At 45.0% G+C, this 26,644-nt stretch overlaps 1 protein-coding gene across 5 annotated transcripts in view; it reads left to right on the forward strand.

Moving 5' to 3' along the window:
• The window catches only part of RIPK3 (receptor interacting serine/threonine kinase 3), a 382,452-nt gene that overhangs the window by 68,526 nt on the left and 287,282 nt on the right, over nucleotides 1-26,644 (forward strand). For all 5 annotated transcript variants that reach the window (XM_069238291.1, XM_069238287.1, XM_069238289.1 and 2 more), the window contains one exon: nucleotides 19,172-19,502. In XM_069238291.1, coding sequence (XP_069094392.1) covers nucleotides 19,172-19,502 — 331 coding nt within the window. The remainder of the gene's footprint in view (nucleotides 1-19,171; nucleotides 19,503-26,644) is intronic.

Here is a 26,644-nt window from a genome sequence, read left to right on the forward strand (position 1 = left end):
TCTTTTTGCCTCCTGCCTCCTATTTGTTCTGACCTGGTTTTGTTGGCTTTTGAACTCTGGGCACTTTACCACTGCTAACCAGTGCTAATGTGCATATGCTCTCTGTGTAAATTGTATTGTTGATTGGTTTATCGATGATTGACATATTTGATTTACTAGTATGTCCCTACTACAGTGCACTAGAGGTGCCCAGGGTCTGTAAATCAAATGCTACTAGTGGGCCTGCAGCACTGGTTGTGCCACCCACATGAGTAGCCCTGTAATCATGTCTCAGACCTGCCACTGCAGTGTCTGTGTGTGCAGTTTTAACCTGCCAATTCGACTTGGCAAGTGTACCCACTTGCCAGGCCTAAACCTTCCCTTTTCTTACATGTAAGACACCCCTAAGGTAGGCCCTAGGTAGCCCCATGGGCAGGGTGCAGTGTATGTTTAAGGTAGGACATATACTAATGTGTTGTATATGTCCTGACAGTGAAATACTGCCAAATTTGTTTTTCACTTGTGCAAGGCCTATCTCTCTCATAGGTTAACTTGGGGGCTGCCTTTAAATATGATTAAAGTGTACATTCCATTTGGGAGCAGATAGACTTGTGGAGTTTGGGGTCTCTGAACTCACAATTTAAAAATACATCTTTTATTAAAGTTGGTTTTGAGATTGTGTGTTTGAAAATGCAATTTTTTAGAACGTGGGCATTTTCTTGCTTAAACCATTCTGTGACTCTGCCTGTTTGTGGATTCCCTGTCTGGGTCAGTTTGACAGTTGGGCTGTTTGCACCTCTCTCTAGACAGTGACACAAAGGGAGCTGGGGTGTAGCCTGCATATCCTTATGAGCCATCTGTGCTAGCAGGGAGGGGAGGAGTGTTCACTCACACCTGAAAGGGCTGTGCCTGCCCTCACACAATGCAGTCTCCAACCCCCTGGTGTGTGTCTGAGGCCTGGCCTGGGCAAGGCAGGATTTCACAAACAAGAGAGACTTTCCTTTCCTGCTTCATAGGCCAAAATGAGTATAAGAAGAGCACCCAAAACCCCAGACTTTAGATCACTTCTGGAAATCAAGAGGAACCCCTGCCTAGAGAAGAGCTGAAGAGCTGAAGAGCTGAGGAGAAGTGCTGCCCTGCCTGTGACTGTGCTTTGTGGAGCTGTCCTGCAGTTGCTGCTTCTGCCTGTGCAAAGGGACAAAGACTGGACTTTGTTATGCATTTCTGCTTGTAAAGAAATCTCCAAGGGCTTGTCCTGAGCTTGCCTCCTGTTGTTGAAGTCTCAGGGCCATCAAAGACTTTCCCTGTCAGAACCTGGTCTTTCTGCTGAGACTCCAGCCCTGCCAAGTGGTGCCCTATCCAGTTCCTGGGCCCTTGAAAGGTGAAGCTGGCAGACCAAGATTGGAAATCCACACACAGACCACGTGCGGGGAAATCTTTGACGCAACCTCCGAGACGCGGTTGAAGAAACGAGGTGCCACCGGCTTCGTGGCTGAAATCGACACTCCGCCTGCAGCACGGCTGGAAGATCGATGCAGACGGCTGGAGAAACGGCGCACAACCCCGCTGACGAAGGCTGATAAAATCGCAACGCACACAGCGCGGTTTTCCTGATATTGTGCGGACGGATTTTCGACGCAATATCGCTGGGTGCGGAAATATGACGCAAAGCCCGCCTGGACCGAGGTGCTTGTCTGGATCAACGCATCGCTCTCCTGCGGAGAGAAGAAACGATGCACACCAACGCAACCAGGAAAGGAGAAATGATGCACAGTCTCGCTTGCGGGTGATAAATCAACGCATCACTAGCCTTTTCCGACGCACACTCGCACATGCGTGTTATTTTGACGCTACCCAGGTACTTTTCAACGCTAACAGTGTTTTTACTGTTTACAAAAGGATTTGAGACTCTTTTTACTTTAAAATTCATAACTTGACTTGTGTATGTTGAATGTTTGTCGTTTTGGTCTTGTTTTGTTAAGATAAATATTTCCTATTTATCCAATCCTGTGTTTTGTCATTTTGTAGTGTTTTTACTGAGTTACTATGTGTGTTGGTACAAATACTTCACACCTAGACTCTGAAGTTAAGCCTGCCTGCTCGTACCAAGCTACCAAGGGAGTGAGCGAGGGTTAGCTGAGGGTGATTGTCCTTTACCCTGACTAGAGTGAGGGTCCTTGCTTAGACAGTGGGTAACCTGATTGCCAGACCCCATTTCTACCAAACACATTTTGAGGTTTTCAGACCGGGTGAGAGTCGGCATCAAGGAGGAAGTCTCTACGATGTTGCCATTAGGGGTGATTGAATGCTCTAATAGTCCCAGGTTCAGCCCTGTGGTGTTGGTACCAAAGGCTGCCTCATCCCCCCCCCCCCCCCCCCCAGGCAACACACCAGAACTCCGGTTCTGCGTGGACTACCGTGGACTCAACTTAGGGTGCGCATCAGTCCTGGTGACTATCATTGAAGCTGAAGAGCTTGTTGACAGGCTGGCTGCTGTCAAATTCCTCAGTACCTTTGATTTAACATCCGGGTAGTTACTGGCAGATCACCTCGACTGAGAGAGCTAAAGAGAGGTCAGCATTTTGAACCCCAGAAGGCCACTTCCAGTTTTGGATAATGAACTTTGGATTGAAAAATGCTCCTACTACCTTCCAAAGGTTGGTTAACAGTGTCCTGGTTGGTAAGGAGGTCTTTTGTGCTGCCTACCTAGTTGACATTGCTGTCTGTAGTTCCAGCTGGGAGGAACATGCGCACCACTGCCACAAGTTGCTTCAGCCCCTGCAACAGGCCAGAAAGTGCAAGAGTGGGCAGGGTTTTGTGGTGTATTTGGGAAATCTGGTAGGTGGGGCAAGGTGCAGCCCCTCCAGGCCAAGATTGAGCCCCTCCAGGCCTGGCAACCACCTAAAACCCAGACAGAAGTGAGAGCCTACCTAGACTTCACTAGCTATAATAAAAGATGTGTTAAGGGTTATGGCCCTATTGTTGCCCCCCCTTATCTGAGCTGACTTCGAAGAAGCAGCCCAGATTGGTGATCTGGACAGAGGCTTGTTAGAAAGCCTTTGACACCCTCAAGGAAGCCATATGTACAGCACCTGCACTCAAGGCAACTGATTTCTCCAAGCAATTCCTTGTGCACACAGATGCTTCAGATCATGGCCTAGGGAAGTCTTAGTACACCTAAATGAAGAGGGCTTAGACCAACCAGTAGGCTTTATTAGTAGGAGGTTACTTCCATGGGAACAGAGGTGGAGGGCCATTGAAAAATAAGCTTTTGCTGTGGTCTGGGCATCGAAGAATTTGAGACCATATCTGTTTTAGGCTCACGTCCTGGTTCAGACAGACCCACAGGACTCTCAGATGGCTGTTTAGGTGTTGAATTTCCCTACAGGGAATGGGGAACATGTTAGGCTTGAAAGCCTTTGGGTGTTCTACCTCCCCCCTTAACTTTCTACATACGTCCTCCACTTTTCTGACATTGTTTTTGCTGGCTTTAGGACTCTTTGTACTTTACCACTGCTAACCAGTGGTGACGTGCTTGGGCTGTCTCCCTTAAATCATGGTAAGATTGGCTTAACCCCAATTGGCATATTTAACTTACTCATAAGTTCCTAGTAAAGTGCACTACATGTGCCAAGGGCAGGTAAATTAAATCCTACTTGTGGGTCTGCAATATTGATTATGTCACCCAAATAGATAGCCCACTGCCCACCTCTTATCTTCATCAACAACAACACATCCTGGATCCAAGCTACTTGTGACCAGTGGGCCCCTGTATCTGGCCCGCAGTCCATCGCGATTGGCCTCAACATTTGACTTTGCCTCAGTCCAGCGCGACCAGATATCCCATTTAAGTGCTTATTGCTTCTAAGCACCATTTTACTTTTGATCTTTAACAATCCATATCTTTACTTCTACTTATCTAATTTGTCATTTGGATCCTGATTTTTTTATTGAATTAAGCTCTATTTTTCTAACCTGGTGTTAATTTTGTTTGGTGGTTTCACTGCTTTACTGTTTAAAGTTTTGCACAAATACTTAACACGTTGCCTTGTAAGTTGAGCCTGACTGCTCTGTGCCAGGCTACCAGTGGGTGAGCACAGGCTAACCTAGGGTGTGTTTGTGACTTATCCTGATTAGGACTGTGGTTTTTTGTTGGACAGGGTGCATACCTCTGCCAACCAGAAACCCAATTTCTAACACTCAACCTACTGCCTCATGTTGATGGTCTAGAACTAACTGCTGCCCCAGTGCTTTGGGGGTGCCTGTTCTGCAGCCCTTCTTTCCACCTTCCTAGGAGTCCCACTAGACAGGTGTCATTCCTTCTGGACATTCCTTTGGCATCTTCTGCTCTGCCATGTAAGTGTTGGGCAGTTTGTTTAAGGTGAATGTCCTCTGTTGTAAAAGCTTTGAGAGAATCTGGGGGTTCTTCCAAAGTGTGCTCTGCCATGCTCACCCTAGCCGACGATTTTTGAAGCCCGCCTGCAAGAGATTATGTACATCTGTGTCTTGTTCAATTTCATCCCTCAGGGGGGTCACTAATAAATACATATTTTTCTAGTGAGGTCAGGTAGGTCTCCTCTGTCACAACTCATGAGTATGATCTGAGAAAGCTGGTGTATGATAGCAATGACAAATTGTATCAGTGTTACAGCTGATTACCCCACATTTGCTTATATCCAGTGTGGTTGTTATGCCTTCAACTGCCGCCATCGTAGCTTATCAGTTTTTAGTGACCATATTAAAGTAGTTATGTAAGGGGGAAGGTGTAGTTCAGCAACCATCCCAGTGTTTTTCTTAATAGCAGTGTTATTATCTTGAGGAATACCTCATCAGGCCATTCCTGTTGTTCCTCACTGTTATTTTGCTACAATCTCATTCAGCACTAGAACAGGTCCAGCTGGCAGGACTGTGTGCCCGGCCTCTCCTCACCTCTAAGTGGGTTCAGGTCTGCCACCCCTTGAGCCAAGGTGGTGCCTTTCTCTGGAGAATTACTACACCACAGTCTTCATATCTTTGGTGGGCTCAGAAAGCTCTCCCCCACAGTCCAGCAGCGTCTCCTTTCTGGTATGTGAACAGGCCTGGAAGCTTTAGCACGTCTCTGATCTCCCTTGCCGCGTTGATGGCCCTGAACTCACAGAGGCACGGGAGGTACCCACCCAGATCTTGAGCTGATTTGCCTCCATATCAAGATCACTTTTTATTCTGTGGAGGCTCAGAAACTCTCCGCTAATGCACCCTTAGTCCACCCATCCCCTGAATCTGATGCAGGACTAAAATTACACAACAACAACTATTTTCTCCCTCTGCAGCCACCTGAGCCAGGGTACTGTTCTCCTGTCTTGCCGTCATTCGGTTAAAGTCAGGGCTCTAGCTGCAACATGTATGGTTCCTGGCATCACCTCCAAGTAGCTTGGTGGGTTTGCAATTCCTGATAATTCTGGATTTTTGGGGATTTTGCCCTCTTTAGTGGGAGGTTGCACTCTCTGTGCCATCTTGCCTCTGCTCCATGCCAACGACTCCTGCATCACTGGTCTTTGATGGAAACCTAGAAAGATAGTCTTCCCTACCATTCTTCCACCTAGAATGTAGACAATATAAAAATTATGCTGTTTGGTGGACAGCTTTGCAATATGTGGTGTATTATCTTTGACCTTCTGTCCATAGAAAATAAAAACTAAAGGTTTACGGTCAGTTTGAACAAGAAATTCCCTTCCCCACACACATGGATGAAACTTCTCTATGGCCTTCTAGCACACTGTATCACAGAGAATGCTAATTCTCTCAGGACTTGTCACACATAGCCAGTGATATTTTCACTGTCCTCAATAGTTTGAGTCAGTACCGTGTCCAGACCTAGGTTGCTTGCATCCACTGTGGTGCAATATGGCGAGCTAGGATTGTACCCTGTGAGCAATCTAAAACTGTCCAGTTGACTTTAAAAAAAAAAAAAAAATTGTTTTATTGTAAACAAAGCTCAGCGTACAATGGAACCCATATCAGTTACATAGGCATAGTAGCTCCGACAAGGTACACAATAGTATCCGGCCATCAACCAACATTACACAACTACTGATCCTAAATCATCTCTTGTGCCTTGCCCTGTCCCTCATGCCTCCCCTCCCCTCCCGAGAGCCCAGAAGATAATTGCTCCTTTCTAGCTATTCAACTGTGTCTCTATATGCCACCCAATTTGACCATATTTTTTCATATTTCTTCACACATCCCCTGCTTTTGTATATCACTTGTTACGCCCTTTGGCACAAATCTAAGTCCCTTTCCCAGTCTGCAATTCGCGGAGGGTCCCTCGCCCCATCTGCCCCCACGCAATGTTACGCTTACCCACGCCAGCCGCCAATTGTAGCCAAGTCTTAGAATGTCTGGGCCACCCTTTATCACCTGTAATGCCCAGTAGCAACCATTTTGATTCTAGGGTTATGTGCAGCCCAGTAACCGTTCCCATCATCTGAGCCACCCTTTTCCAGTACTCCTCAATCACTGGGCATCCCCACAGGGTGTGGAAGAAGGAACCTGCCATGTCTCATCCCCTGGCACATCTGTCTGAGTCAGTGCGACCCATACTATGCAATAATGTTCTGGAGTAATATGCTCTGTGTAAAATCCTCAACTGTATTAGACGGAAACAGGCCCTTGTGGCCACCTCCCTGGGGCTCTGTACCATCTCCACCCAGTCCTCATTCTCGAGCATTCCTAGATCGTTTTCCCCGGTGGCCCGCAAAGTCTTCAGCGGGTAAGGGGTGTTGTTCATAATTTTCTTGTATATCAGGGAGATAGCCTTACTCGTTAACAGATCTGTCAGTAATCTATCTTCCAGGGGCGTAGACTCTGGTAGCTGCTCTCCACCTATTATGTGTCTGTGTAGCGTGTGGCCAAGTTGTAACAGCCTATAGCGTTCTGACAGTCCCATTTCATACTCCCGCTCAAGGTCCTCAAATGTCAATAGTGCTCCCCCTCTCCACACTTCTCTCAGGTGCTCTATCCCTATGAGCTCACACTTCCATAAATCCCTGGAGTTTCCCGACCTCCTGCAACAGTGCACTGGTCAAAGTGGGGTTCTATTTGTTAGTTTCCCTTCCCATCCTAAAAATCTATTGGTCACCCTCCAGGCTGTAACCACTGACTGCGTGTGAAATGGCTACCTAAGCGCTCGCCCCATATAAGAGCGTATGGAAGCCCTGAGGTCCCATTGCCTCTCTATCTACCCGAAATGCCAGGTCTTGTCCAGCCGCAAACACCCAGTCATTGGCTATGCATAATTGTGCTGCCTGTGAATATGTACATATATCCAGGACCACCAGGCCTCCCTCGAACACTCCCCTCTGGAGTTTAGTCAGGGAGATGCGCGAGCTACCTCTGTCCTACAGTAGCTTCCTCAATTCACTGTTAATATTTTGAAACACTCCGCGTGGCACCTCATATGGGGTGTCCTGCAGACAATACAGAAGCCACGGCAGGGCCAACATCTTGAAGAACACACCACATCCCATCAGGGAGACTGGGAGCCCCCTTCAATGCAAGACATCTGCCTGGAGGCGCCTCAGCTGCACTAGCAGGTTTTCCTCCAGGAACCTGGGCACATTTCATGTGACATGAATACCTAGGTAACGAAACCCCTCCGTTACCACTGGGGCGACACACCGCGCAGGCAGCTCCAGGGCGCCCCAGTGAGCGGGTAAACCAGTGATTTGTTCCAGTTAATTTGGTATCCTGAGTAACTGCCAAATATTTTGAAGATATGAAGCAGCCTGTCCACTGTCACTATCGGTCTCACCGCATAGAGCAGGATATCATCTGCATACAAAGAGATTCACTCCTCCCATACCCATTTCCCTACTATCCCATATACCAAAGGGTCTTGCCTTACCGACGCAGCTAGCGGCTCCAGCGCCAGTGCGAAAATCATAGGGGACAAGGGGCATCCCTGTCTCGTCCTTCTGCTGAGCGCATATATTGTCCCATTCACCCGCACCCTTGCCAGGGGGGACTGGTATAAGAGCCGCACCCATTCGCAGAATCCAGGGCCGAAACCCATCCTGTCCAGTGCCACAAATGGCCATTCTATACTGTCAAATGCCATTCTGGCATCCACCATCCGCACTACCGCGTCCTCATGGTCTGCTTCATTAGTCATGTGCAGAACCCCATATAGGTGACTGAGGTTAAGTCTAGTTCCCCGCTGGGACATAAACCCTGCTTGATCAGGGTGAACCAGTTTTGTAATCACCTTCCGTAGCCTGTTGGCTAGGATCTTTGCCAAGACCTTAACCTCCACATTTAACAACGAGATGGGCCTGTATGAACTGCAGGCCTCTGGGTCCTTCCCTTTCTTTGGGATTACCACAATAGTGGCTATTCTCTGATCCCATGATAGGATCCTTTCTATCCTTGCTGTCCTGAACATTTGCAGCATGTACTTTGCCGCCTCTTTAACTGTACACTTGTACAGCTCGACCGGGATACCACTGGGCCCGGTGGCCTTTCCAGACTGTAACTCTCAGAGTGCATAACCAACCTCCTCCTCTGACAGCTCTTCGTGCAGCTCATCGCGGTCCTCAGAAGTGAGGGTCCGTAGAGAAACATCCCCCAGGAGCTCCACACATTCCACCCCGGTGAACTCTACCTTGGGCTCATACAGCCGCTCGTAGGAGTCCGAAAAGGCCTCAGCGATGTTCCCACTGGTCTTGCACTCCTGCCCCTCCGCAACTTGGACTGCCACAACCCAGTTCCTCCCCCTGTCTCTCCTTTCAAGCCAGGCTGCCATCTCGAATGCCCTGATCTCTGCTTACAGACCCTCTACTTTGATCTGTTGTTCCTTTTTCATTCCGCCTATCAGCGTCAGCACCTGGCTTCTGATCACTGCTTTGTACTCCTCCCACAGGGTAACTGGTGATGCCACAGACCTGTCATTTTCTTGGAAGTACAGAGTGGTCTGTTCTCTTACCTTATCCCTGAATTCCGGATCTAGGAAGTGCCAAGGATCCAACCTTGGAGGCAGTCTCCGTCCCCCATTCAGTCTCCTGAGTACCACCGTCACTGGGGAGTGATCCTAGACCCCCTTGCAAGATGAGTCGCCCCACAGAACCGCCCCACCTGGGAGTAGAGCGTAAAGGTGTAGTGTATTCGTGAAAGACTGTTGTATGCTGTTGAAAAGTACGTAAATAGGTTCCTGCTAGGTTATGCCCCCTCCAGAGGTCCACCAGGCCGAACGCTTCCACAAACATCCTAAGGGCACTCTCTTCCCCCACCCCCCCACCCCACAAGCCCCGACAGCCTGTCCCTTCTCACGACTATGATAACATTCATATATCCTTCCAGGCTCAAGATGCTCCTGGTCAGGCGCAGAACAACCCCGTCAACTCTCGGAACGTGTCCCCTTGCAGCCTGGGAGGCATAAAGTGAGCAGATGTTTATCGTTTGACCCTCCCAGGTACCTGTCTGCAGTACGAACCTACCCAAGGGGTCTGCACGCGTATCTCCCGGAGTATTTGCCACCTTTGTGCTGACCATGATTCCAACGCCTTATATCAGTTCCCCTTCAAATGAGTTTTCTGAAGCAGAATAATGTTTGGTGCATGCCGCCGGATGTATTGTAAGACTACAGTGCCTTAATTTTATTTCCAAGGCCATTGACATTCCAGGTCATAATCCTGACCTCTGTTTTAGTCTGTTGTGACATGTCGTGCTCATGGGCACCGCCCCTCCCTGAGCCGTACCCTTGCCCCCAACCTGTAAGTGTCTTGTTGCTGAGCTAAAACAGTAGGCCTCTAGTCGGACGGGAACTGTCCCTGGACAACCCACCCCAAATCCCCCCGCCCCGCTACCCTGCATTGTGGACTCAAACTTGCCCACCTCTCCAACTTGCAGAGTGCCTGTTGCCCTAGAACAATCTAACTAGTAAAGGACTGGCTAGCATCACCAATCAGCATTTAGAAAGTGGATGTGCGAGCCCTGCACCCCTTGTCCATCTCTAGTATCCAAACATCAGCTCCACCTGACTACCAAATAATCACTGTTTTGCTCATAGTAGGATGCCTGCCCCCTGGCAATCCTCCCTCATTGCACACCGCCACCCCGAACCAGTTATGTTTCCATCTGCCTTTCTTCATTGTATAGTCACTCTTCGGCCCCTGATTGTCTCAACTCAGTGTCTGCTGGATCCATCTCTATTTCCCAGTGTCCAATTTGACGGTTCTCCCGGGTCCTCAGCGGTGTTCAGGTCTGATGCAGATGGAACCGATTGTACATTCGTGTCTCTAGATTGTTGGTCCGAGGGCCTGGCGGACGTCGTGCTTCTTGGGGTACGCTTACCCCCCTTGCGCCAGCCCTCGATCCAGTCCCTGGCTTCTGCCGGCGTAACAAGAACTAAGATTTGCCCTCCATCACAACCCTTAGTCTGGCCGGGAAGAGCATCATATATTTGATGTCATTTGCTCTCAGGGCCTTCTTAACCTCATCAAAACTCCGTCGCTGACGTTGAACTTGCAGTGTAAAGTCTGGAAAAAACCTTACTGTGGAGCCCTCGTACAGGAGTTTTCCCTGGGACGGGGCTGCTTGCAGAATGGCATCTCTATCTCTGTGGTTGAACACTCTAGCTATGATAGTTCTCGGTGGGGCCCTCGGCCTAGGCGGCGGCACCGACGCCCTATACGCCCGATCAATAGAGAAGAATTTGGACAGTCTTTTCGGACGGATGTGGTTGGTTATCAGGTCCTCCAGGAAGAGGTCCGCAGCAGGCCACTCCACCCTCTCTGGGACTCCCACCACTCGGATATTGTTTCTCTTCGCACTGCCTTCCTGGTCTTCTAGTCGGGCCGCCATATGAGCCTGTTTCTTTAGGGATTGGACCTGGTCTTCTAGCTTTTTGGTTGTAGATTGCAATAGATGGATGTGTGATTCTACTGTTTTAACTTTTTCAGACATCTTGCGGAAATCTGCTCACAGGAGATTTACATCCAGCATCACTGCATCCGATTTTGGTTCTAGCGAGCTCTTGCGATCTCAAATGGCCTCCATTTTGGCTCTCAATGAGGGCTCCGCGTTCCCTGGCAGCTCTCCATCCCCCTCACCTGTTGACAGTGGCTTCGCCACTGTGTACTTGTCCATTTTATTTCACTGTGCGTTGGAATGGCACTTTGGTTTCACCATTGTTCCTCCTGCTTCCCCCCACCGGTCCCCCAGGGGAGGCAAAGGGGGGGGGGGGGCTACTCACTCAGGCTGTAGACTCTCACCGTTCTCTCCAAGTGTCTGGCCACGGGCCCCACTGGCCCCTGTTGCTATCACAGTTCTGCCCAAGGGCTCGCTGCTGCTCTATTGGTCCTCTCCCTCAGTCTTCTGGCCCCACCACGGCCCGCCACATGTGCGTGTTGATTCTCTGCATTGTTGGCCACCTTTGCCCCACAGTCCGGCTGAGGCACTCTGTCCCGGCATGCGACGCCCACCCTGGTGAGCCGGGCCCTCCTCCTGACGCGCGCTGCCTGCCTTGGCGAGCCGAGCCTTCCTCATGCCGCGGCCTGTTCGCTCTCCATGCTGTCTTCTCTGCCTCCACAGTGCCCCCGGGTCTCGGCAGCCCACGCTTGGGGGTTCTGCCAGCCCGTCCTGTCCACGACGGTACACACTCTTCACTCCTCCCCCCCTCCTCTAACACACCGGGGGGAGAAGGTCTAGTGGTGGGCCTCCAACTCGCACCAGGCAGGCCTCGCCTCTTTCACCTACCGTCGGGCCCTTTTTTGGCCGTGAGGGCGCCCCACCCCTCACGGCCCACCAGTAGCGCGGCTCGTGGGCTGAGCTACGCGCTCCCAGGCCCCCACTCCTTGCTTGTCACGTGCTCCGAGCCAACGGCGATTGCCGCCTCCCGGTCTTCCTCCAGCGGGTCTGCAGCTCGCCAGCACTCCTCTCCCGCAGGTGCCAGCGACGGTCTCTCTCCGGCACACCGCACGGCCCACTCCTTCGTCACAGCTACCATGCCGAGCCGCCGGCCGGGCAAGCAGGACTCTGCACCCGTAAAGTTTACCTGTGTGTTGCTTCTCCTGCTATAGGGCAGGTTCTCCAGTGCCGATGTTGTTGGATAATGTACAGATATCGGGGTTAATTATGTGCAGTGATCGGAGCTCTCTTACAGTGCGCCCCTGTCCAGTTGACTCCTAATCCAATCAAACCCAGTTGACAGAATTCATCTCAAACAAACGGAATATTATCCTTCAACAATACAATTGAAGGTTTTGCATGAGATGCATAGTCTGGTATGGACTACTAGTTGAAGTTGCACAGCCCAGTAAAAGAATTCAAACCACACTTGTCTGAATAGGGATCAGCATCAATGATGGCACCAGTTTATCTTAGTCTTGGTTCAATACCTACACCTGCCACAACATAGCTCAATCATTCAACCCCGGCTATTAAAATTCATATTTCTTTGCCTTCAAGGCAGATCTGTGTTCTCGCATTATCCTTAAAAAGTTATTTAAAATATTGTCATGTTCTTCTCCAGTGTGTCATCCAAAAATAGTTACTCTGTTTATACAAAAAAAAAAACTATCCAGTAACACTCTGTTAAACAATAAGTCATCAGGTCCAATAAAAAGCCTACAGAGCCAATGCGTTTTGTTTAGACAAACGTCTTCAGGGCAATATTTTCAAAATGCAAATTATTGTTACATGGCCCCCTTCTGATTATTTTAACATTTTTGGTCACAAATCATCCAAGTCCATATAATTGTTACTTATGCAAGCACTAATTGATACCCGAATGTAGAATGCCATTACAGGCACTCCGTTTGGATATGGGTTTGGGTATCAACTATGTTGTGTAGTGGAGGGTCGTGGTGTAGAGTGGAATAGATTGTCATATAGTCATGTGGTGTAGGGTGGAACAGAGTGTCAGAGTTTATAGAGTGGAGTAGAACAGAGGAGAGTGGAATGGGGTAGAAAGTCATAGAGTGGAGTGTTGTAGGGTAGAGTGGCATAGAGTGGAGTGGCATGGAGTGAGGTAGAGTGGAGTAGAGTGACGTAGAGTTGAGTAGTGTGGTAGTGCACTGCCATCACAGACAACTCATTTTCAATTGAAATGACCATTACAGGGACACAGACCCTGACATTTCAGGCCGGTCTTTGAATGCACAGCAAATGTGACAAGATAAGAACATAATATAGAGGCCTGTTTACAGACTGTGCACTTGTGGAACGATACAGGAGCGATGGTGAAATGGCTATGCTCTATGAGAGGAACTAAATGAAGATGGACACTCTAAAACAAATAAAACCAGCAAATAGAAAGCATGTAAAAGTAAGTTAAAAACTTCAAAGTCCGCGGTAAGCAGTGGGCTGAAAGCATTCCCAGGAAAGCTTTCACAATGTCCCCAAGACATCTTTGCAAACCAGACACCTGCACTGTCTGGTAGGCTTCGACCTTTTAACACTCAAAGAATTAGTGGGCATCACCACAATGTGCCTTCACAGACGGAGTGCCAAGTACAGTTACTTTTAGTACCTAAATGAACATGGAGCGTCTTGGTGCAGCCCAAATGCTAGCATATGAGAATACCTAAGTTTGCTTTGAGGCTTGACAAGCATAGAAAGAGATGTTGATGATAAATCTTAACAAGACACATCAGAAACAAAAACTAAGCTTGATTTCCAGCTTGTGTTCCGAAGCAGCCTTCGATTCAGCCCTTCTAACACCAACGAGGCTTGGATTCCAACCTCTGTGCAACTCATATGAGAACGTGGTTGTTTTCCAGCTTGCGTTCCAATGCAGACATAGGTTGAGGCCTTCTTTTCACTTTGAGGCTTGGATTCCTGCTTGTGTTAAACAGCAGGAAACCAACACACTAGGTTCATGATGACTTCAGATAGGCGTGGTGATGCCTAATGATGATGCACCCTCTGTGCTGTCCACGGTGAGGATAACTTTATGCATACATTGATCTTGGTCAACAGTGAAGCTCTCTTTGCTTCTGCACTTTAGCACGCATAGGATGGATCCTACAGTTGCGATGTTGTCCCCAATACTTCTGCGCTCGTCGTCAATATAAATGTTGTGAATAACTACTACATGAGAAAGAAAAAAAGCCTTGTTATGGTAAATATTGCTCCAGTTTATTACTTCAAGCCAACTATACAGAGCACACAAGGCACATCCACCAAGCTCTCCTCACCAACTGCCTCTTCAGAATACAATTCAACTGTATATATTCTAAGAACCTTCGTGGACCACTAGATGGAAATGGATGTTGTCTTGAAATATGCATAAGACATGTAAAACACTACATTTACCTCTGGCCACGATCAGTCTCTGGTAAGTGCTGGGCACATATATGGGAATACATAACAGCGTGGAAGATGGACAGCTCAATTGCTTTGTTATGTAGTGTTTTGTTGTGTAAAGCGTTGCGCTGAATCACATTCAGATAATAGTGGACACCAGATATGCAGCTAAATTAACACATGCTTACTGTGTAGATTTTGAAGTCTGTGAGGCAGGGAAGAGGCAATTGGAAGTTATTGAAAGCAAGTGAGATGTGCAAAGACATTAAAGCACACTTTCTTTATGTTAATGTGTACATGGGGCTAAGGTTTTCTGAGCTGAGATTTTGTAAGGACTGAAGGTGAGAAAAACGTATACCCAGATGGTGGAGCGCTTAATCATAAAGCCCTTCTAGGGAAGGGCATGCTTCAGCTAGATTTCCTAGCCCACATGAGTAGCAGGCCTGGACAATGCCATATAACAACCACTCTAGCAACTCAGAAAAAAAACCTCACTTGTGTACCTTGTTTCACTTCCATTTATTTGAAAGCAAGTCACTTGAACAAGACACTCTGTTACCTGTAAGAGACTGGAGCTGATTATTTGGAGAATCTTGGGCACAACTGTAATGGTTACAGCATCTAACATAAATATTATTCACTATTCGTAGCATCATTTCTTGAATCAGAATCATTGTGAACATAAATACTAGCAAGTATTCGCACAGTTTACACAAAATATAGGAATGAGGGTGTTATTTTGTTATCAGTAGGTTCACCCAGAACACTAAATCATAATCTAGCTAAACTGTACTTTATTTTGTTATTGTATAGTAGTTCTGTTATGCCAATGCAGAATTCTCTATAGGTGCACATACATTTACCTGTTAGGAGTAAAATCAGGTATGTCCTGCAGAAGTCTTTATTTCAGTTCTTCCATATCCCATGAGATAGCTAGCAGCATTCTCCTGAGAGATGCAAGCTTAATCTTGTCGTCAAGAGTTGGACAGTTAGGCTGAAGACATCTGCCGTGCGTCTGATAGCATTTCATTCAACTGTTGCCTGTTTCCAAGAGATATAACTTCATGATGGGGATATTATTTTAAGGTTATTTTGAAGGGTATATTTTTGTACCGATCTCACAATCAAAGTATTGCTTGGATGTGTAGGTGAGGATCATTTATTAATATTTCTTCGTCCACTCAGCAGCCCTAACCCAAAGCTGGCTAACTGATGTCCTTGACACTTACACTCCTCACCAGTATTAAAAAGGTGTAAATATGCATGTTCTTCCTTCATGCACATTGCCACATGTTAAAAACTGGCTCATTCAGGGACAATTTTATCATGCAAGTGGTCCTGTAGATAACATGTTTGTCATTAGAACTGCCCTGGGATCCTTAATAATGTATTTCCTTCTAATGGCCCATGTTGAAAAGAGATTTGAGGTGAAGGAGACTTGAATTCATTGAATTGAATATAGATTTTGCGCTCCATGGATTTAGAATTGGATGCTGGACAAGCAACTCTTTTTCTCTGTGAGGGATTGCCACACATCGTTTGTGCTCAATGTATTTTTATTCCACAGATACAAACTTCTGTTTTCCTGCTCCATCCCTTCCATACTGGACTATACACTCCTAATCAGAGTACCAGATGTGTCCTTGAATTGCTTCATCCTCTAGCCCCATATCCACTCCAGATCAGTGGCCTTGAGCTTTGTCAGTGGTTCTTTTGCTTTGGCTCGTCATTAGACAACATTTCTCTTTTGTGCATTTCTCATTTGAAGGTTGGGGTTTTGAGATTGCTAGAAAGTGTTATTGTTGTTCCTCCATTATCTGTTCGGAACTATTAGCAGGCACGGTTCTCTTCTTTCATAATTCCTGGTTTGTTCTCACGTTGAAACCCGCACCAATATGCCTGCTTTTCACTTCCAGTTAACATTACAGCGTAGCATCAGAAAGGAAGGTATTATTCAGTTCCATTGCATATTGGCTACTTATGTACCTGCATTTGTTGCTGGTGCTCTGGATACTGTTCCCAGCTTTGAGTCTTCTGCCAACATTCTTCAGTGCTTCTACATTATTTAGACTGATGGTACAGAGATTGTATTCTGACTAATTACCTGTTTTCCTCTGAAGAAGTCCTTTTATGTTTCTATTCCTCAAACATTGAAACATACTCCTCTGATGCTTCTAGGAGTCAGACTGCTGAAGAAGCGGTCATCTCTATCTTCGGCACAACAACCTGTTGTTGTGTTGGGTTGTTCAGCTTTTTAGCCTAAGTGCTACAGGCTTCTAGCTTGCCTCCCGCAGGGTGTTAGTGTCGAGACGGGCCACTCACCTGAAAAGCAGGATGTCTGCAGGGGCGATGGCATGCCCCGACCTCCTGAAACACACCTCTCAGCACTTCCTGGTGGACACAGAAACCCCAGCAGGTGTCCCAAAAGGAACGGGGGAGTGGAAGAGAAAGAGACAAACACTGCCACGTCTTGCCAGTCCAGCCAGGCACCCTGTATCTTCGGGTGGAGGGGAGGCAGGTCGTTGTTGACAGAGTGATAGTAGAGTTAGTGCACTCAACTTCTTTGAAACTGAATCTCTCTTTCTGATATGGGCATGGGAGCGGTAGAACACCGGGATGCTCCAGCACTTTTCTTGGATAATAATAACTGTTGGCACAATTACTAACACTGCATTACCAAAAACCCAAACTGAGTACCATAACAATAAGTACTGTGACACTAGGGCTGGCTCCACAGAAATTCACTGTTGCACACTACAATTAGAACTGTGGTTGCACTTATCATGCACAAGAAAGACAAACAAGGGCATTAATTATATCACGTATAACTTTCCTGCATGCGTAGGATTAAACTAAATGGAACAAAAACAATCCAAGAAATACAAATGTCCACTCTGGGTTTAAACAGTTAGGGTGGCACAGTTTGATTTGGTTTCACTGTGTGTGTGTGTGTGTGTGTGTGTGTGTGAAAAACCCTTCAAAATCAAATTCCTCAAACCTGAAACACAGGCATGAATGACACAATTTAAATCCAAGAGTTATGCTATTAGAGAAAGAAAAGTCACGTAAATGCTTTTTAAAAATTGCACTGTCACTTTTTGTAGTACTTGAGCTCAGGCAGATTTCCTGAAGCACATTTAGGCAAGCAACTACAATAATAATGTAGAATGTTCAGAAATGCATTTGTCTCTTCAAGATAAGCACTCTGCCAAAATACGAGGTCTGAAATTCACCAGCTGTTCTAGGAAAGCGCAGCGCTCAAAGAACAAACTCCCTGGGGAATACTAGTCACTTAGCTGCAGTCTTTGCCGGAGTGCTGGAGGAATGCCTGATGTCAGCTGGTACAGGAACGGAGAAAAGAATTGCCCCAAAAGTCCTGAATATGAGGATGACAGCAGGGACTGGACTGCCAAATCAGATGCTGATATCAGGAAGCACAACAAAGCCAAGCAGGGAGGCATGCTTCACTCTATGATTTATAGCCAGTCAGGAAAGCAGATGATTTTCCACATGTGGATGAGTCACCACACCCAATTAGAAGCACATGTTTACACCACACCCAATTAGAATCACATGTCTACTCCTGCTCACATTAGCAAACACGCATTGATAAAACCAATTATGTAACACAGCACATTATGTTTACTTAGAAACATGAAGGTTTAACCAAGAACAGAGATATGATTTAACCCTAATCCCTGGGGATGCTGACAGATAACGCAGGAGGCAACTTGGGGATTCCTGACAGTTAGCACTCTTCTTGCCCGTGGGGACCTAGCTCACAGCTCTATAGCTGAATCAAAGGTCCATGTGCTCTTGATTCCATGAGGTCCCAGTAGCTTTGATCTGACTAGGGTTTGAAACTATTAAAAGAATCATGGATGTAATAGTTCACAACAATCACTAGATCAAGAGACTAAAGATTAAGAGGTACACGCGATTAAATTTAACGAGCCACACAATGTGCAATAAAAAACAACTGCATAATCGATTGTGTCAAGTGCAGGTGAGCTTGCAACTACCAGACGAACCAAGGTCTGTAGAAGACGTATCCAGTGAGTTATATAAATAGCCCCCGCTTGAGAGATTCTTAATTAATTTGGGCCCAATGTGCTCAAACTCCAGAAGTTTGGTTCAATTTTTCGGTGACTTTTATAGAAAACTATAATGGAAGTTTGTGGCTTCATCACTACACCTTTCCCATTTAGAATAACTAATTTCCCAACTAAATCAACCAAGCAAAGAAAATGATTGTTCAAGTTTTAGGGAAGTAACAAATCATCCTAATTGTCCCAGACATAAACCTGCTCTACACAACTCTGCAGTTTCCTGGCTTTGTTCTTCATATACAAATTAACAGGCTGTTTACATAACTCTTTTTCCTGTACGTGAGGCCTATGCTTCTGTTTAGAACATCATTGGAACAGACCATTGACTCTCTAAGTGCAGTACTATCCACCCTCCTTTATAATAAAAAAAAAAAAAAAAAATCCCATTGTTCTTGAAAGGTTCCTCCCAGGTCCATACTTCTCCCCAACATTGTATTCAATACTGTCCTCCTAGACATTCTGAAATCTTGACAAAGACGTCAGTGGATCATTCCAGATCGCACATAGATAAGGGAGATGTAAGTGTTGGTGTATTTTTTGTGAAATTCCTCTCAGGCTGGTCTGGATATGGCTGAATAACAACTGAGAGAGAAGGGTTAGTCCTCGAGGCTATACTTGATCAGGTACGAAGTGTGTGATGGGATGTTCCTTCCAGTGTTGATTGATGTCTATTGGAACAGTTGTGCAAGACAGTGGTCACTCTAGGACTAGTTAGAGTACTTAGTTGGAGATCTCTGTTGACCTGGGTAAACCTCCAGCGTGATGCATATGTGAGATGACTGTCTCTCTTTTTGTCCCTACAGTAACTTCTCTCAAGGACTGCAGGAGCTCTTATCAGAGGCCACAATGATGGACATGGCTTTGCCGATCACATATGTGATCAAGCTTTATGGCATGTATGAGGGCATGAATAACGATGGGAGTGTGTGTCATGGAATCGTCATGGAGTACCTGGAGAATGGTAGCCTGGACTCTCTGCAACACCGTGTGTACCCACTGCCTTGGGAGCTCAAGATCCGCATTCTGTATGAAGTGGCCTTGGGCATGAACCGTCTTCACAGCTTGGAGCCACCCTTACTGCACCTTGACCTCAAGCCCAGCAATGTACTCCTAGATGATGAATTTCATGTTCGGGTAAGCACTTGGAGCTTTAATAGCTAGATGACTCGACAAATGGATGATGTGGATAGATTTCTCCTAGATCAACTGTTTTTGTATGCAGTAAGGATCAGAAACAAGCTCAAATTTTTTATTACCTAGCAGTTATTTATAAAGTGCAGGATATGTAGTCCTGCAGCTTCTACAGAGCATTTATAGAAAGAGAAGAGGTCTAATATGGCACAGTCTCGTTGATGTGAAGTGATGCATCCCTTTTTGGTATTACGTTAACAACACTCTTGTTGATGCCAGAGATCTTATGAATTACAGGAGTTGTTTGAACAGTAGGTTGTTGGACTGTTCTCTAAGACAGGAGACTAAAGTACAAGGCAGTCCTGAGTTTGGGCCCAACATGGCTTTGTTCTTTGAAGGTTTGTTGCTGGAAAAGGTGGATATACATCAACTGAACGTCAGTAACTGGGTTGGAAGAAGTACAGGACTCTAGGTAAAACTGACATCTTCACCACACTAATTCTTTCAAGCTATGAGATGACTTCACACACCATGTTGACAAATCCAGTCTCCAGGGTACAAGCAGATGAGGAAAATTATCCTAGTATAGATCATTCACTGAATGTGTGACCTTTACTCTCCAAGTCCATCTTAAGAGGGTGTGCCTCTGGAGCTTCAAGGAAATGACCTAGCAAAGCAATAGGTTACCTATGTTTCCCCACATTGTTTTAACTACTTACTCAAACTGGTTCAGATGCCATGAGATGGCAGGATGTGAGGTCTTGAGGACACTCGGGGTGAGAAAAAACATCACCTGGGAAGAGCATTAATTTATTTTACTTGCCTCTAAAGCAATGTTCTGTATTGCTCCAAGGAATCTGTACTTCAGAAACATATAAGGGGGGCAGAGAGCAGGTTGCCTTACATAGCTAAATTGTCTGTTATTAAGCTAAACGACTGGCTAAAGTCCACTCTCAAGTACTTTTCCCAAGAAGGACCATTCAATGATATCAATGGTGTTCTTGGCATTAAGAGTCACAGAGATTACCAGCGCTTTTCTCTGTGCTTTCTCTACAATATGGATCATCCTCTTCAAAACATCATAAGGCTCTTTCCCCTTGATAATCACTAACAGATCACCTGGACAAAAGGCAAGATATGGAGAAGGGTTGTAGGCTTTTATGAGGACTACTGACATGGGTACTTCAGAATAAAGGTAATATCCTCTTCCCCACAAAGAAAGCAGTAGCACCAGAACTTCTGAAGTAACTTTGATACCAAGATGGAAGTAAACCAACTGTACACGTTCCCATAGAAGTCATGTGGGCCAGGAGCCTTATTAGCCTTAAGAGCACTTATGTCCATGGTAACTGCCACTTCTACTATAGCATTGAAATTCAACACTCTGCTGGTAACATTAAAGGTCATTGATTATTACATATGTGGCCTGGGCAACAAGGATGAGGAATCAGCCACATATACTTACTCATGGAAAATTTGAAATACCCAGCTTTCTATTACCTCTCCAAAGACTTTCTCCCACTTCAGGTAGACAGTCTCCATAACATATGCCCTTTTAGTCAGTGTTTTCAGTTTTTGTGCTTACTAAGTCCTTGGTTTGTGATCCAGGGGCCTAGAACCTCCTCTTGTGGAACAGCAGGATTAATTTGGCCTTAATATTGAGCATGTACACAATTGCCCCTTTATATAGATATTGTCCTTCGGATACACTGGTACCCAGATTTATGGAATTCCCTTTCCTCTCAAGACATTGTGGTCTCCAATTTCTGTGTGACTAGTGTTCAAATGCAGTGTAGATCGCCAAGAAGGGCAATGAATGTCCCCTTATCCTCATCTTAAAAGCATCTCAGGCAATGGCCAGGGCTTCTGTGCTCCAAAGCAGACTTCTTTCTGATAGATGAGATCATGTAGACAGATGGAATCTGCATTTCCTGCTATGCTCCATGCACAATTGTGGGTAAGTGAAATAGTCACTGGGATTTGCTTCATTAAATTTGCCTGCCGCCACTCTGATTCACTTCTTCACAAAAATTTGGTAATAACAAAAGTGTACTGATATTATAGTCTCCTTGTTTATTAATGTTTGTAGTGATCTGTAAGTTCTACTTAATTGAGTTTATTATTGGGAGAGTTAATTAATGTATTCTAAGGGAGAGCTTCAGCTGTACAATTATAAACTTTACAACCAAATAATTAACCAAAGTCAGCCAATACATTTTCCACTACAGGAAAGAGTTGTATGGGTCTGCTGTATTTCGTTATCATCTGTATGTGATGCTGTTTTCCTTGATCATTTACCCACAACAAATGGATTAACTTTGTCATCCTTCTGAATGTTTTCCATATCTTTTTTTTACTATGTACAGCTCAAATATGCAGGCAACAAGGGACATCCTGTCTTGTCCCAGGCAAGATGTAAAACCTTTCTGTGACTTTTTAGTTAACAACTATTCTGGCAGATATTAGGAAGACATGGTTATCTAGCATTGTGGATTTTTTTTTGTCCAATGCCAAGTGTTGTAATACTGGCCATAAAAAATGACGAATTAAACCAAAAGCCTTGACAACGACTTCTTTCATCACAGATAGTAAATTGTTTATCTGCCTAAGATAATTCCTCTTTGAACAACCTTGATTACCACTGGATAAACGTTGTCTAACCTAGCTGTTTAGATTTTTTTTAAAGCTGTGGCCCCATTAGTGAAGAGGATTGTTTAGAGTAACTGCAGCATGTAAGGTCTTTAACCAATTTTAATATGAGTTTAAGCACTTCTTCCTTCCAATTATGTAGGGTATAGGTACCATTATACAAGGAATTAACCACAGGAAAAAGATATGTATGTATTATTGCTTCTCTACTAGGATGCCATCTGTGCTCAAAGCTTTGTCTTTCTTATAGGTTTCCACAGGCCTATTTCAATTTGTGTTATAGATTCTCCCAACTTGTCTCAACATGGTTGTCAAAAAAGAGGAGAGGGACACTTATAATAGATGCCAACTTGCACTACACGTGAAACTTCCAACATGGTCTGCGTCCTTCATTTCAATCAAGACACCAGAGGCAAACATTTGATTAAATACATTTAAAGAAAGTAGGTGTAGGTTCTGAGGCAGAATCTTGTAATGTCTCCAAAGATGTATTATATATTTTTTCAATTTAATTTCTCTTATTTTCGGTCTTCAGTTTCTAGCTTAATACTTTCTGCTTTCCCCCATGTTTGCTCTTTACTATGGCATCAGCATCACAACTCTTGCAGATCTCAGTGCTTAATGTTGTTTGCCAAAGCCACACAGTCTGATATAGTTTGTTCTCCAGGTTGTTCCTGTTGTCATTATTTATTTCAGTAGACGGAAGTGAGGGCCCTACTCCCCTGATTTCATCCTCTAAGATTCTCCATTTTGATTTCTTAGATATATATGGCTATCATAGAAAGTAGATTCTTAACATTCTCCCTTAGGAAAGCCTCTGGAACCTAGACGGGCTGGCCGGACTTTCCTGGGAGTAGCCTGTTTAGTGGCCAAAAGAGGCATAGTGGCGGGCTGGAAGGCAAGGGCGGCACCGACGTTGGCCAAGTGGCGACAAGGAGTGGACTGGTGCGCCCAGTGTGAAAAACTAGTATATTAAGCAAGGGGGTGCCCGGACAAATACAAGAAGGTGTGGGGGAAGTGGGAAGCCACATGGTGTACCTAATTCGCATATGGACTGGGACTGACCGGTCGTGGGGGACCCCTGGCATACCAAGAACTGATGGTCTTTTAGAATGTGTTGGTGCAAAAATGCATATCCGATGTGCAGAACCATGTAGAGGCCTGCTTGGAGGCGCTGGAGATGACCTGTTTTTGTCTTTGTTTTTGCCTTTGCTTTTGTTTTTATGTTGTGTATTCAATTGTTTCTGCGAAATCAATAAAATTCGTTATCAAAAAAAAAAAAAGGAAAGCCTCTGGAGTGTTCCAGGAAATTTATGTAAGTGCATTCCTCTAACGTATATTAGGTGTCTTGGTAGATAATGACATTTTTTAATTTGGTTTGAATGAACTAGAAATTGATGTGAGAAAGCCAACTGTATTTCCTGAATGTAGTAATATCATTTTCCAATTTTACTACCATGCAATTTGTTATACAGTCATTGGACATTATTGATGATAGTGCACCACACATCAGTGGGCCATTCCACTTCTCTGGATTTGGGCATCCAATTCTAATTGCCTTTTGGTAAAAATAAGTCTTCTCCGTATGATAGTAAATAGATTGTACCCTGTGACTGTACTGGTTATTCAGTGTATCCAAACAATTTTCCTCGTTGTCAGTTTCCATTCGTCCCCCTTTCTCTTAGCCACATCCTTTGTACCTATAATAGCACGACTGAACCTCTCAACCTCTTCATTTCCTTCTGGATGATGTACAGAAGTGAATGTATGTTCCACCCCATTCCGTCCCAAATGCTCTTCTACTTCTTGAGCCTTCATCAGATCACTGTCGGTAACCACTCTTTTAGATCTTCCTTTTCTCTGAAAGACCTCAGCGAAGAATCGTACAGCACTAGCTGCGTCAACATATTTAACAAAGCCCAATTCTGGCCATTTAAAAAAAAAATTGATAGCACTAGCTGCATCAGCACGTTTTTTAAAAACTCTGATTCTGGACATTTTGAAAAATTGATAGCCCCCAGAATAAATGCACAGCTGCCATTCTAATCTACTACAGGACCCATAATATAAATCTCAAATAGTCTTCAAAGTCATGTGGGGACCTTGTACAGGACATAAAAGTAGTTTTAATGTATTGTGGGATTTGTCGGCACTCTCACATTTCTCACCTCATCATCTATCCTGCCCCCCCCAAAAAAGTCCTTGACACACTTCTAACTTTCCAGGGTTCCCAGATATCCTTCATGACAGAAATCAAGAATCTTTCTCTTAACTAGTGGAGCCGCTCTTGCACCACATAGCAACTTTTCATCTATTGCAGAAAGTTCACCAGGCACTTCCCAAACTCATCTATACACCTCTTCCATTTTTTCCTCTGGCCAAACTTGCACCACCCATTCTTTCACCACTCTCACCTGTTAATTCATAACATTCAGAGCTTCCCGCTTTCTCATAGTACCCTCGATAGCTACTGCCCCCAACCATGCCACACGGCAATCCCCCCACTTTTAGCACTTCATCCAAAGGTAAGGGAAGACAGCTTAAACAGTGAGCTACTTTGTTCTTTTCCTCAACAGCTTATTGTATTATTAATTCCATAAGTCTCACTGAAAACTGAACAATCCAGGGGTGGCTGATGTCAAACACTCTGTGGGGAGAAGATTAAGTGGTTTATGACGACATTTAACTAAACTTCTAAGCCCGTATAAATTGTCTGAAGTGCTTGAGACAGCATACAAATGCCTGAGTCTCCTCCAACACAGGATAACTTTTCTGCCTGTGACAATGCTCTTGAAACATAAGCTACAGTACATTCTTTTGCATCATGATCCTTGTGTGAAAGGACAGTCCCAATTCTTTGCGACTTGCATCCATGGTGAAAATTCAGAGAGCATTTAGGGAAAAACCAGCATTTTACCCAAATGTTCCCATTAGCAAAAAGAGTTAGCAGGACAAATGTCAGATTAGGGGCCAGATGTAGCAAAGGTTTTTACCCATTCTGTGTCTATGGGAAAAAGTGTTCGTACATATGGCTCTTAATGTGTATACAATCTTTTTGGCAGCTATCACACCACAGAAACCTTCATTCTGGTTTTAAATAATTGCCTAAACATAAGTTTGTTCAAAAAAGTTGCACACAACTTTTGTACAGAGTTCAACTAAGCCTGGGAAGAAACTTAATTCATCTTTACTGGAAGGAAATGGGGCATCTCTGATTGCTTTTATTAACTATTTCTTGGGCTTGATCCCTTGTATACTGACTTCAGACTATGGACAGTAAAAATACACTTAGCATACTCTGATTTCAAAACGTGTACATTAAGAATATTTAACTACTTCTGCAAGCATCCATCATTCTTTTCCCTGTTCGTTTGCATCATAAAAATATCGTCTTGAGTAATCGTAGTGCCATCAAACCTTTGCATTAACTGTTGAAATACCATAGCAGCCAAAGTCAAAGCCGAATGGCATACTTACATAGCGATAACCCATGAGCATCAGGAATACAGTCAAACCCACCCTCTACTAACCATCAAACAGTCCCATAAGATAATCCTCTACATCCTTTGACCCATCTGCCTCCGTGGTACTTGACTCAGTTTATAAGAAATTAGTTCATTAGCTAGTTTTATTCTCTTCACCAATAATCTTCCTACATAGCTCCGCAAAATGGCCCTACATGCCAAAATAAGAAAAACATATTAATTGCTGGGCAACTCTTACTAAATACTAAGTGGCATTGGCTTCCACATATGTAACATGTTTCCCTTTCTAATTTCTCTCTACTGTATTTCTAATTCTTCTTGCAGTTATCCTTCGCACACCCTTGGTTACCTGGGGGTGAAGTTAATCTTAGTTTTATGGCTATAATTATTGCATTTAGCTCTCCAAATAACAGTCATTAACCCTGTGGAAGAATTTGCTACTAATATAATATAATACACTGTTCCAAAACTGGTGAACGGGAAAGGGGAGAAGTCCTGATAATCAGGAGCACAAGTCCTCACACACCACATTTGGTGTCATGCTTCATCATAGGACAGCTCCTCGTCAGGCCGGCACTGCAATGCCTGACGGGCACCCCCCGAAGGGGGGCTCTTTGCCGGAGATCTTTTAGTTAATGATGAAGCCGCGGAACCACATGTGGGTCCGAAAAAGAGGAAAGAGAAAAGACAAGAAGAGGATAAAATTGGCTCAAAACCCTCACTAAATAATTTATTGATCGCTGTTGGGAATTGGTCAAGATTAAAAAAGTAGCAAGGGAGTGAAACAAGAGGTAATGCTCAAACACTCGTACAAAAATCAAAACAAAGGAAGACGGTAATTATCCGAAGTCCCTCAGTATAAGGTCAATATACGGTCGACATGTTTCGCGTCTCTCATGGTCCAACAGGATCCCTTGACGCTTCTTCAGGACCTATTTATTCATTGGACTTCTCCAATTGAAAACAAAGGAAAATTCAACAGCTCCTGCAACCTAACGCTCACAGTCAAGA

Source organism: Pleurodeles waltl, chromosome 6, assembly GCF_031143425.1.
Source record: "Pleurodeles waltl isolate 20211129_DDA chromosome 6, aPleWal1.hap1.20221129, whole genome shotgun sequence".
In the NCBI taxonomy this organism is placed as follows: domain Eukaryota; kingdom Metazoa; phylum Chordata; class Amphibia; order Caudata; family Salamandridae; genus Pleurodeles; species Pleurodeles waltl.